The sequence below is a fragment of the Columba livia genome, chromosome 13 (genome assembly GCF_036013475.1).
Source record: "Columba livia isolate bColLiv1 breed racing homer chromosome 13, bColLiv1.pat.W.v2, whole genome shotgun sequence".
In the NCBI taxonomy this organism is placed as follows: Eukaryota; Metazoa; Chordata; class Aves; order Columbiformes; family Columbidae; genus Columba; species Columba livia.
In genome coordinates this window covers 10,427,779-10,441,493 of record NC_088614.1, presented here as the reverse complement: position 1 = coordinate 10,441,493, position 13,715 = coordinate 10,427,779, and the positions used below count along the sequence as shown (strand labels likewise).

General features: G+C 44.6%; 1 protein-coding gene across 4 annotated transcripts in view; it reads right to left on the bottom strand.

The window, feature by feature from the left end:
• NECAB2 (N-terminal EF-hand calcium binding protein 2) overlaps positions 1-13,715 on the bottom strand; it is an 83,799-nt gene that overhangs the window by 46,704 nt on the left and 23,380 nt on the right. The window contains exon 1 of one of the 4 annotated variants that reach the window (XM_065028918.1): positions 4,678-4,722. The exons of the other annotated variants lie outside the window; for them this stretch is intronic. Within the exon in view, the coding sequence (XP_064884990.1) occupies positions 4,678-4,707 (30 nt within the window). The 5' untranslated portion in view covers positions 4,708-4,722. Of the gene's footprint in view, positions 1-4,677; positions 4,723-13,715 lie in introns of those variants that run through there. 4 annotated transcript variants of the gene reach the window in all.

The window sequence follows — 13,715 nt, the reverse complement described above, 5'->3', positions numbered from 1 at the left end:
GTCCTACCCTGTGGGAATTAATCTAGGGGCATTTCAGCCCTAGGTAGCTACTTTTGATAGGAAGAGAAATAGAAAAATCGAGATTCTGCACCAAATTGCAGTAAACAAAATAAAGCCTCCAGCACTTTTAAGATCTAGAGAAATCTTTGTGACTTTTTCACCTGGACAACCAAATTGAAGGCAGGAAACCTACTTTCACCTTCTCACTCCCCTCCCCTGTAAATCTGGTACTTGAAGTCGACACCTAAGCTGGCAGCGAGGACAAATGCCACCAACTAGAAATTGCCTACATCAGCACTGATCGTCTGAGAAAAGAGATAATCAGGCCACAGCTATTCTGCCATCATTTTTTCCTGAGAGAGCAATCTTCATTTTATTCTGTCTTTTCAAAATAACTCAATCACAGGCAAATTACCAGCCAAAAGAGTCATCAGAGTTAAAACTAACCAAAAAGAGAAGGATATAACAGAGAACATCAGAAAGCCCCAACTGGGATTTTATTATTGCACCATTTACCATCGTGAAAATCTGAAGAATTTGGAGGCGGCTTTTACACCTTCTAACTCGCACAATCAGGCTCTGCTCACCCACTAAAGCAGCCAGTAGAAAAATCAAACCAATATCATAAATCGTCCAAAATATAGGAAATTTGATGGCCAAGTTTTTGGAAATGCACTCAGTGATACAAATAGCTTAAAGCATGTACAAAATAAGGTCACTGTTCTGAGCCTGATTTTGCTAAATCCATTTTCAATTACATCAGGTTAGACTTCTCATATATTTTCTAGCTATTTTGTGAATATATTTCATTACTTATTTTTATTACTTTATGAGTTCTAAAGTGCTTTAAGCCTCCCCGCTTAGTGTGCAAGAGCCAGCAGAGCTAAGGGTAAGCAAATTGGATTTTATTGTGGACTGTGAATAAAAATGACAACTGCATTTTTTTATTTCTTTCTTGGGAGTATGTGTGCAGATACACAAAGCCAGCAAGAATATGGACTGGCTTCTACCCTGGACTTTTCATCCAGCCCCTTCAGAATTCAGCAGGAGCAGCTTTGTTCATTTAAATGAAGCTGAATATAGATTTGAGTTTTCAGTCCTGAGCTGTTAGGAAAAATTACCTCCAGGTCCACAGATCTGATCTGTGATGGATCTGAAAGATGCAGATCAGACACTAAATGTGAGACCTCAAAATATTCCCTTTTAACAGAGTTTTTAATCTGCAAAGCCTGCCTCAAAAGCTGGATGTTCTCCAAGTTCAGGCAGCTGGACTCATTTAGGTATTTCTGCAGTGGGACTGCACTGATGGGGATGTCCTGGGTAGCAAGTCCATCGTTTCTCGCCCAGTTTCCCTGTGCCACAGCTCCAACTGTAACACAGATACACCCAGAGGTACCGGGAACTGCACCCCGAGAATCGGCTGCAAGGGGAAGTCATCCTGAACAGGGGAAAGGATAAAGCAAATAGGTTCCTAAGCCTGGAGAAACCGTTTCACCTGCCATTTTCAGAATAATTCAGTGTGGGTTTTTTTAGACTATTTATTTTTACCTAGATGCTGTCCTGATGAATGTCTTCACATCACAGAATCACAGAATCATTTTGGTTGGAAGAGACCCTCAAGATCACTCAGTCAAACCATTAACCCAACTTTGGTGTCCCTGAGAACCTCATCTATACATTCTTTAAACCCCTCCAGGGATGGTGACTCCACCACTGCCCTGGGCAGCCTGTTCCAATGCCTGACAGCCCTTTATGGAAAGTAATTTTTCCTAATATCCAACCTAAACCTCCCCTGGCGCAACTTGAGGCCATTTCCTCTCGTCCTATCACTTGTTACTTGGGAGAAGAAACCAACACTCTCCATGCTACAACCTCCTTTCAGGCAGTTGTAGAGAGTGAGAAGGTCTCCCCCAAGCCTCCTCGCAACATCTTAATCTGTGGCTTTGGGAAGACTGCTAGAGGATCCTAAATCAGGCTTGCTGAGCTGCCACTCTCACGTGAAGCTCATGGCCCATGTCCCCTGCACCACCCAACAGCTGTGACAGCACCTTGCATGGCATCGCACAACCTTTCTGCTGGCTGGAGAAGGGGTGAGTTCACTGCAGCCCCTGATCTGCTCCCAAAGCCATCTGCAGCTCCTCTGCAGCCACCTGAAGATTATCCGCCTGCTTCGACTCCAGTATCACCGTGTTACTTCAGGAGCAACTGAATTTTGTTGGAAGCAGGGCTGGCGATGCACTTCCAGCTTTGTCTGGAGCTGCAAAGCCACAGGAGCTCTGCATGAGAAGCACAGTCTGCACTTCAAGGGCTCCTTACAGGCACAGTGCCATCCGAACGGAGCCCCTGCAAATGTCTTTGCTAATGAGATGTAACACACACCATTAAAAGGAAATTACTACAATTATAGTAATTTTCTAGTGAAAGGAATTTACAAATGACTCCAAAATCACCTTTTTTTTTTTTTTTTTTTTTTTTTTAAGTTAACTAATGCCCAGCCCAGATGTTTTCTCAAGGGTTGGTACCACACCAAGTAATCTGCACGGATAAGCCAAGAGACAGAGGGATGTTTCCATCACAGCTGATAACCTCTGTTTGAAACACTCCTGTGTGTTTCCTTATGCCATCTGGGATTGCTGATGGGATCAGCTGGTTGATGCTACTACAGGAATGCAAAGGCTGGCACAGAAGAAGCCATAGTTTCCCATACAGAAAAAAATAATAGGGATTGAACTTCAGGAGCTGAGGTTTTGCTTACTCAACTAATTGGAAAACGCTTGATAAATGCTTTTCTTCTTGCGATTGACACCGTTTCTAGGTGATGTCTCGTATTTTCTGCCCGTGACGCCTCCACAGCTCCCACAAGCATAACCCACCACACTCCTCGCTCCAGCGCAGGCCGCGCTTGTGCATCAGAGCCCAGTTGCAAATACCAGATGCAGCTCTACTCTCCACATCACCTCTTTCTTTTTGCTGCATGTTAATACAAACCTTTGGTATATTTTTATTTTCCCAGGACATCTTTCCCTCTTATGCTCAGAGGAGGCTTTATAGAGGTGTAAGTTGCACACAGGAAAGGAAAGAACATCTCTTAAGAAGTCAGCCAATACCCCTTGCTAGTCATTTACCCCAGGAATAAAGCTGAGCTCTTCCTCAGCAATTTGAAGGTACTTCTCTCTGTATCAAAGCACGGAGATCATAAAACAAAATATTAAGTCAATTTTGGCCTATTCTTTCTGCTCTGCAGCAGCTGTTGCAATTTTGTGGTACAACTGAACTGCTGCATATTCAAAATCCCTCACAGGCACTGATGTAGCAGGACTGAGGCTACTTTTTGTGCCAGTGTTACCCTTTTCATGTCCATTAAAAATGGGAAAAAACTGACTTTCATTTCAAAATGACCACATTGGTCAGCATAAGATGTTGAGGAACTACTTAAAGCCTGGTTCTTGTCTAGGATGATGAGTGAGTAATACTGCATGTACGAAGCAGAGGATGGTTGGCAATCTTCCCTGTAGGACTTGGCCTGGGCAAAAGTGAGGATTTCTGTTGTAGTCAGAAACCTGCACCTTGTTCTCACCAGAAATAGTCTTGGCATCCAGCAATGTCCATTAACATGCCAGAGTTCTCCCCAGGCCATTCAGCTCTTATCATTAAATCAAGCCTTTTGTCATCCTAGAATTAGAAGTAATTTTGAAATCATTTTTAATAGCAGCTATAGATAGATATCAAATGTAGGCCGGTAGGCAGGGAGACATGCAGGAGCAATACAGCACATTTTATCCTGCTGTCTTTTGCAAAGACTCTCTTTTTTTTCTGTTTCCCAGATAATCCTCACCCTGCTGTAATGAGCCAATTTAAATGGGTTTGGTTTTGGTTTTATTAGTTCAATTTTGTTTTGTTTTCTGCACTCACCCAATATATTGACTTCAGACGTTTTATCCCAGCTATTTCGGAATGCCTTCTGAAGAAATTCCCAGTTCTTTACAAATTAAATGCTGGGGTCAGACTTCCCCAAGGTGCAAATAGCCTGGCCAGGTTCAATGCAACTGCTGCTTAACAGAGGCTATAGCAAAAACTACCCAAATATTTAGAAGAGGATTCAGGCAGAGATGCCAGTAGCCCACAAAGCTTTCTCCATCCACCGTTTTCCTACCGAAAACAGGAGGTAACCTGTTTCAGTTTTCCTCTCGCAAATTAGATTTCTTTTCTTGCAATTTAAAGGAAAAAGAATGTCAGCAGCTGATTTCAATACATTTGCTTCACATCTGTAGCGGCACAAGAAAATATTAAATCAGCCCCTCCATGTGCTGCTGCTCTGTAATAATTTATGAAAACCGCAGGTGATCTGTTCCCCGGGACACTTTGTACATGAACATGCTGGTCTAGCTCAGGGCAGACTAGTAGGAAAACATTCAGGAAAAGAAACCATAGCTTGCAGTAAGCAACCTGCTGGTAAACAGTTCACGTGAAGACGCAACACCTGGACTCTCGATGCTGCCATTGGGCTCCAGCCTGGGCGGCCAAGAGGGGCCGGAGGGGAGGCAGCTCAGATGAACACAAACCAAGGGGATTTACTGGTCATTGTGGTGAGACACAGCATCTCAGGGCTTCTCTGGGCTAAACCCTAAAACTATATTGCATATAATTTTAAAAAATATAAAGAGATTAGGGACATACCTTCTCCCCCCTTTCTTCACTCTCCCCCATCAGCAGATCTCCATTTCCAAGCTGTTCCAGCCACCAGCAGACCCAGCTTAGCTCCAGACATATAACTGCTGTTGCCTCTCCATTATTTTTCAGCTTAGTTGGCCTCAGCCCATCTCCTTTATATTGGGTGCTATTAAATGGCTGACTGACTTTGAACAACTTCAGCTTTTTAGCACCTTTGATTTATTTGCTCATTCAAACCATTTCCCCTGAGAGTTACAAAAGCACGAGCCACCACGGCGAAGCAGCAGATTCCTGTGCAGAGCTTGCGATCTCCTGACCCAAACAGCCCCATTCTCTCTCCCAAAGGCTTTGATTCTCCACATATTCAAACATCTGCCTTGCTCCCTCCATTGTTACTAAGTCCTATCTTTCTCTGTCATCCCAATCATTGTTGTCTTTTTCCATTAATGTGTCTTTGTCTTCAGCATCTTCCCTCCCCACATTTCCCACCTTCTTTTTCTTTTTAAACTCCTGAGTGCAACATGCAATGACATTGTAGATACAGTTTTATAAAACTAGAATTTCTGTTTTAGGGGAGATTGTATGGAGTGAAAGTGGCTGCAATATCATCAGCCTCTACCACTTGATCCCCAAAATTTCTGCTTATTGCCTAGGCAGCCTTGTTGCAAACCATTTCTTCAGTCACAGTCCTGAAAAGCTGCATTTCAAAAACACCCGCAAGCTTTCCATCACCAAACTCCCAGTCAAAGCACATAGGCTACTGGCAGCCTCTTTAAATGTTTGATCTAAAGGGGAAATAAAACACAAAGACAGCACAGCTTGTTGTTAATAAGAGACCACTCCGTACTCCAGCAATCCCAAAGCTGACTTCAAAACTTTCTCCTTCCACCTAAGGCAAAATTCTCCCAAGGAGACCTTGCTACAAGAGAACAGAACCTGCCTCCTACAGTGCCCTAAAAATGAGTATTCTGCACAGGAGGTACTACAAACCATGAAAAATACACTAAAACAAACAGTGGGAGAAAAATTGATATTTAGATACATATATTAAAGTACTAAATAATATAGTTGCTACTTTCCTACACAACAAATAGTTAATTTCTGTGTGTCAGCAAACCACAGTGTTATATGTAATTCCCTGCAAGGTTAAGTATTTGTTTGTGTGCACAATAGAGGCGGCCTGGGAATCAGAGAGCCATATTTAAATCTGCTACTGAGCTCTGCCACCAGCAAAGCAGAGGACTGGTTTTATCTGGGAGACTTTTTTTGCAATTCCCCACAGGCACATCAAAAGCTAGACATGGTTTCAGGCTGTTGAGGCTCTTGCCATGTCAGGGTCCCCCTCCAGAAGCATCATGCTGGATACACGAAAAGGCAGAAAGCTCGGGGTGATGGGCAGGGATGAAAAAGCCCGGCAGCACACAGCATGTTCTCCTTCAGCTCTCCAACAACGAGATGGGGCCTGAGGGAGCTCAGGGCTTCCTGAACTCCAGATTCCCTTCACCTTATCTGAACAAAATGCCTGAGAAGCTACCATGGGTATTGCGGAGTCCCTTCTCTCCAGGGTGGCTGAGGACAGACCACGTACACGTGCCAGTGCCTGACCTCCTGCTCCCTTCAGCAGCAAAGAGGGAGCCCTGGGTTCTTCTGTGGGGACAAGTCAAAATACCACTTCAGAATCTTACCAGGTCACTTCATTTCCATATCCAGAAGGGCAGCCAAAAGCTTCATTTTGCCGAAAAGCAGATCCTGGAGCTAATCTCCCTCCTGCACCCAGCCAGACCAGGAGAGCACAACTGATACTCTCAGGAAATATTGTGTATCCCACCAGATTTAGAGAACAGTTCAAAGCCCCACAGCTCTGTGCACCGACACCAGCAGCAAATCCAAACCACAGAGCTCACCCAGCATTAGACAGCCACAGCACGTGTGTGCTTTGCCAAAGATCAGGGTGACCAGGAAAAAGAGAAGGAAGAAAATCTTAGACGACAGATTCTTCATCTTAAGTCAAATCATGTGGGTAAAGACCATTGCTTGCTGACAGAAACTTCTCACACATTCCTAAAACACATGGCAGTCTGTGCAGGGCGCTCTCACTCCCTAAAGAGCAGCAAGATGGGCAGCCCTCTGACCAGAGAGGGGAGAGGACCATTTATATATACATATATATACACTTATATACCTGCAGCAGAGCAGACTAATGGAGCTGCAGACTTGTAGCAAGCTTGCCCAGCAAATGTGTACACAGCTATTTCTTTAAGACTACAATATTGTCCAAATTTGGGTGTTATCTCACTGGAAGAGCAAGAAAGGAAGATCTTGGCATCATACTGACCTCCTCTGCCAAATAAGTGCCCCTGCTTCTGAGTGGAGACAACCCAGGAAACAGATTTAGAAAGGCAACGTATGTAATTTTGCACTGTGCCTCAACTGGGAACACATGAACTGAAATAATCAGGGCACTCTCAGCTCCTGACAGACTACCAGTACAGAAGTTTTCAAACTTGATCATTAAACTTCAGCAGAAACATCAGAAAAAGTGAACCTGGGATGATATATCAGGAAGTTTCAATCAAGCCAAAGGAGACGCCAACACCACCAACCCAGTACATCCCAGCTCTGCAACAGCCTATTAAATCCAGATTTCTTGAAAAGCTCAGAAACAGGCACCAAACAGCATTAATCCCCCTCTGCTCCTCATTAACCAGCCATTCTTACTTGCTTTTTCTTCTCTAAGGTGCGGATGAATAGTTCAGAGGGCCAGGATAGAGTTCGCACTGTTTTCAGCTCATTACACACACAATTTGGCTTCAAAAAATAGGAAGGGGCAAGTGTTTGAGCAAAAGAGGAAAAAAAAATGAAAATGCACAGTGTTGCCTCTCAAAAGTGTGGTTCTGCTGTGGCCAGAGTGGAGCAGGGAGAGAACTTCACTGGGGTTTAGGCTGTTCTTGGCAGGGCTTGCAGCACCACACTCAATCTGGACTCAGCACAGTTTTGACAGGAGAACTGGTGCTGCTGCCAGGCAGTTCAAAACCCCCAAAAATTCTCTCTGAATGCAATTACAACATTTTATTTGATTTCCTGAACTATGATAGCAGAAGTTGCATTTCGACCTAACCGAAGGATTTAGTACAAAAATCAGAACCAACCCCTGAGTCCAATGGCTGCACCTGGGTCCCCATGACATGGAGAGGTCTTCCCATGTCAGGAATGGGCCACCCAGCCATGGGCAAGTCTGAAACCTCATCTGGTTTCTGACACTGGCAACAGTTACACCATGACTTTGCCCCATGTAAAATAAGCATTATCCTGTGCTTAGTAAAATAAGCATTATCCTGCAGTGGATGAAAAGCACTGCTATAAATGACCTTTTACTACCACTGATAAGAGGAAAGCAGCAACATCGTGGCTATTTTGGTACTGTAGCCACTGGAGTTGTTGACTGTTGACAAATTAGCAGCAAATTACCGTGGATTAGAGAGCTACAAACTCATTGCTTTCTGCAGTCCCATGAAACAATATCCAGATTGCCTTGGCAGCATCGTTTTCCATTCAGCTAACAAGCTGCGCAGAGATGAAGACAGCAAATTAAACTAACTCAAAACTCAGATACCTCATTTGCATTCTCAGAAGGCAGCAAAAGTTACCCCACTGTGTTATCATTTGCAGCATATAGGATATCCAGCTCCTTGTGCCAGGACACAATATGCACTCGAATAGCAAATCAAGACCTGAATAATTAATAACTTGCTTCCTTGCCTTAACCCCTGTATCATGAAGTCCATGTGTAAGTACAACACTGATCTCTTGTAACACAGATGTTTCATTTCTTGAAACTCAATGGTCTCTAAAATTCCTGTAGAAAAAAAGTTTCGGGCTCTAAACCAAACTACTGCTCATGTTTGATGGTCCCTCTCCAAGAAACTCCTTTGCCAACAGCTGAATCTCCTTCAGAAACGTCTTCTTTTGAGTAATTTTTGCTTCAGGACCTGGTATAAAGGAGAGCCTGAGTGATCCCTCCCCATGGGATGCTCCTGTGGGTCCCCAGCGCCGCCCTCCCCAGATCCTCAAAGTCGCACAGGAGAGCAGCCAAGTGAAACCTCAGTTGGTCCAGCACTGCTGCTCTTTAATTTAATGCTCCTATTTTTCTGCTTCTGCATTTCTCATTTATTTTCTCAGAAAAAAAATGTAAGCCCTATGCTCAGTATCTCCAGCTATTTGTCCAGGGCAGGATGGGTGTCTCAGCACTGTCAGAGATATTTAATGTCTTTAAAGCAAACAATGCAGATCTTTTCCACAGTGTTTCATCTGTTTGCTTCAGCAAACCAGCTGAGCAGCAGAGAAGCAGAGCAGTCCTGCAGGGAAGGTGCATATGCTCTGAAAAGATTGCAAAGAAAAAAACCCTAAATACGTTTTTCTGCTCCAGTGAATCAAACAAGCACATCTTTAATCACATGCTTCTGCAACTAGCTTTGATCAACACTGCAGCATTCATATATTTCCTGTTTATTTTTTTAGTTGTTCATTTCAGAAGTAGATTTAAAAAAACCCAAACAAATAAACAAACAAAAAAACCCGGACTGTCATCAGGCTTTCTGGTTTTAAGGGAGGGAAAGATATTTTGCTGTGTTTTCCGCAATGCCCCATGTTGTAGAGAATAGACAATAAAATAAAAAAGAGAAAATATAAATTTAAACAAATGACAAATAAAATAAGAGCAAGAGCCACTGCAGCATCGAGCTGCACAAGGAAAATCTACCTTGGCGCTGGTTTAACAAGTAGGTCATGGTGCAGCACTGCGAAAGGCTGAGACGGAGCATCCCCAAAGCGCCCATTCGATGTGCTCCACTCAAGATTTAATTGCAGCCGAAGCCCGTTAGTATCAGCTTGAGACGTAGAGGGAAAGTTGTGCACCCACCCAAGACTCTAAGCAACCCCCGACCCCTCCTGTCGCAGCATCTCCCAGTGGGCTCCTTTCAGCCCCGGTCCCCAGCATCCACTGGCTCTGGGGCTCTGCAGTTCGGCCTGACCTGCTTTAATGTAGCTAAACTAAAACGGGGAAAAGTATTTGAAGGACAAAGCCATTGGAAAAATGCCTGTAAGTTTGTTGTTGTTGTGCTTTGTTTTGTTTAGTTTTGTTTTCTAGGGGAAAATGGAGTCATCTGACTTCTCTTCTTAAACAAAGCTTTCAAAGGAACATCTGAAAATCCCAGACACAAAGTATTTCAAGTTTTGTTTCAATTTAATACTGACATTTTCCCCTGAACACTGACAACAGATGCTCAATTTTTATTTTACTTTTCCCACAGCAAGCCTGAATAAGTTTCCACTGAGTTCCTAAGTGTGAAAAGAATATAAAAACCTTCTATTGCAGTTTTCCATTGAAAACTCAGAACCAGAAACGCATAAACTGACAGAGGTGACCAGTGCATGGGGGCTGCTTCCTAATACAGCGCTGGGGAAGGGTCCCCCCTCTCTCTCACCCAGCCCTGCTGCAGCTCATTAAAATGCTTCTCCAGAAGAGCGGGTTTCAGAGAAGCCTTTGTGAATTTTTAATGCCGTGTGCTACTTAGCTTTTGCTGAATCTACATTTCCTCCATGCCATCTCAGCAGCATCCACTGCAGCTACGCGACCTGCAGCAGCAGCACGCAGCCTTTAACAGCATCACCAATAACCAGGGATCAGCTGGATCCCAAGGGGATGGCACACAGGGATGCTGCCAAACCCTGCTGCAGAGCTCTGCAATGCAAAACTCCCTGAGCCACCAGACAGGTTTAACCCAGATTCAAGTGATGAACCCACAGGAACACACAGCAACACTGCTCATATCAGCATGTCTAAACCCACCAGCACAGCACTGTTTGCAGCCTCTGCACAGGGAACTGCTTTTTCTCTTAAGTTCTTTTCTCTTTAAGGTCATATACTAAGAGAAGCATGAATCGCAGAATCATAGAACAGTTTGGGTTGGAGGGACCTTCAAAGCTCACCCAGTCCCACCCCTGCCATGAGCAGGGACATCTTCACCAGATCAGGTTGCTCAGAGCCCCATCCAGCCTGGCCTGGGATGTCTCCAGGGATGGGGCATCCACCACCTCTCTGGGCAAAATGGGCCCATGTTTCACCATACTCAGTGTAAAAGGCAATGAAGGTGATGGCTGGAGGGCAGAGGGGGAAGTGATGGATGCATGAGTGAGCAGCTGGGAAGCCAAGGCACTGTACTGAATGAGGAGGAAAAGGGGAGTGCAGGCCATGAAAGTCAAGAGAGACAACTTGTTTGACATATGGGTGAAGCGTGAACCACCTTCTGCTTTTGTCAGAACAGAATTAACATAGGTGCATGTTGGCACTGAGGGGCTCCAGTGCTCACTGTGACGTTCAGGAGTCCACAGGATTAAACACACTCGTTCGAGCTGTCTTCTCCACTGGTAACAAAATTAGTGGAATCTTTTTGTAGTTTAAAGAAAATAAAACAAAACAAAACAACCAACCAACAAAACCAAAACAAACCAGCACCACCAAAACAACCCCACCTAAAACCAGCAGCCCCTAGGTTTCACAAAAGCGTCATCCCAGGAAGTGTTACACAGTCTACTAATGGGAAATCCTAATTGCTGACTTTTTTTCCCAAAGCTGTGAAGCTCTGAGATGGGGAGCACAGCCATGCTCCATTCTGCTCAGGACTTGCAACAAGCCACCAGGGAAGGAAAAACTGGAGTCACTTTGCACATTGAGATTTTACCGCAGTTTGCCTGTCTGGGTGACATAAATACTCGAGGGAACACTGTATTTCTTTGAAATACTCAATATTATGAGCTTCAGCTAATGGAATAGGAAACATTAGGTTTAGCCCTTGATGATATGTCCTGTGATGTTCAATCATACCCTCCTCACACGGAGGAGGTGATTTATTAGCAGAGATCGGACCCATTTGAAGCAATAAGCATCCTGGTGGGGGAGAAGGCTCATCTAAGAGCTTCATCAAAGGAGCAGATTACAGAGATGTTTTCTGTCTCCCACCGCTAACAGCTCATATGTCACTGCCAAACCTGTCACGACAAAGCTTTTCAGAAAGCAGGCAAACATTGTCACAGCTGCTGAGGAGCACAGCTCTCTCTGGGCTATCCTATGCATGCAGGAAAATCCATTACCTGCATTTCCAAACTGGATTTCTAGACCAGTTCAATGGTCTATGGGTGAAGTTAACAGGACAGTGAAAGCTATGGGTGAAGTTAACCGAATTTCTGAGCTACCCCCATTCTTAGTGACCTGCTTGCCTCGTTGTACACGACGTAGAAGCGTTTGTCTTATTTACTTTTTTTTTTTTAAAAAAAAAAAGGACATAAGAATAACGTAGGATACAGGAAACAAAAAACACTCTTTACAAAAAAAAAACCTGGTGTTGCCGTGGGTCTTGGTTCAAAACCTCAAGCAGGAGGAGGTAGCACTGGCCATGGCAAGTCCCCAGTGAGCCCCGCTGAGCACATCTGAGGGCAATCGGTGATGTTGTTCCCCTTCGGGGAAACCTGAGCAAACCTCTCAGCCAAGAGAAAAGCTGAGTCCTGGCTGAGGAAGACCAGGGGGACTGCGAGGTTTGGTGCCATGCATTCACAGGAGACCTCTGACCAAGGGCTGAGTTGACATTTGCCATGGGAGATAGCACAACATTTGCTGTTGCCTGCTATTTCCACCCTAATTAAGGAGAAGCTCTTCCCAAACCTTATCTGTCTGTATCATGGAGCACACTGACGTACTGTTGCAGAGAGAAAGGCAGCTGGAGATGATCAGCTCGGTGGTTTCCTACCTGTCAAAGTCCTGTGGGATGTTTGTGCTGCAGAACAACTTGCTTCTACTGCAAGATCAGCCTCCATGAATCTGCACTGAGTGCTGCATTAGCAGTGCTGAGAACAGTTTAATCCTCATTTTTGCTTTATAAAAGGATCAAAATGGTCAGCGTGTTGATAATTCAAATGTTTAGCAGTCCTGACATCCAAGTATCAGAGAAAAGAAATACATACTGTAGGATTCAATCTTGAATACCAAAATTGTAGAAGAAAGGAGGTAAAAGGGAAAAAGCCCTACTTGCGCTACACTGTAGTCCTGTTCTGTAGTGATTTATGAATATCAGAATACTGCTTTCTTTTATGTTGCCTTGGTTATTTGGTTGCTCACTGTATGAATACATTTGCTCAGTTCAGTGCAGGGCTCTCAGAAAAAGCACACAGGGAAGGCAGCGAGTGGCTCCAGCTACCCACATTTTGAGGTTCTGGATATTTAAAAAAATGCAGATCAGTTTGCCCAATTAATCTTTTTTTCCAGCCGCAGCCAGACCCCAGCTGGGTTTTGCACTGAAGACCCCCAGCCTGCAGCCAAGAGAGGCTGTGGCTGGGAAGGGCTCGCCCCGCCACGATGGGACAGGGACATGTCGAGATGCCACCATGGGACACATCACCCCACGGCCCCCAGCTGTTAGCAACGCAGCGGGGCACATGCATTTGCCCTCCTTCACTCTCACCCTGCTGTACCCCTTCTGTTAATTGCTGCCTTAGTCTGCATAGAAGTGCCCTCTGCCAACAGACACCTCCTGCTTCTATTTCCTCCACCCAAACCCACCCTCAAGCTTCCAGGAAATCTCTGTTTGCCCACTTGCCCCTTGTTAGCATGCCTAGAGGGAGGAGAAATGGGAAAAATATCAGATATCCTCACCCATCTGAGTATCCACATTCTGCAAATCTGCCTCTTTTAGGAAACACATCTACAGAAATTGTCTACCCAGGCAATTAGGCACCACCACACCCTGACGTGAAGGACGCGCCAGGCCACCAAGTACAGTCTCTGACTGCATTTGCTTAACAGGGGTCATCATTTTGCTGGCTGCTGACCTTTAAAATGTCAGGCTCCTCATTTAGAAAGCAACAACTGGTTTTGAAAAGTTTTAAGTGTCTGTGTCCTGCCATGTCTGCAGACAATACTTTGCAAGAACATCTGCCACTGCTCACTTTTTTTTTCCCCTCATCTCCCCAGAATCTCAGTGTTTATCACCTCA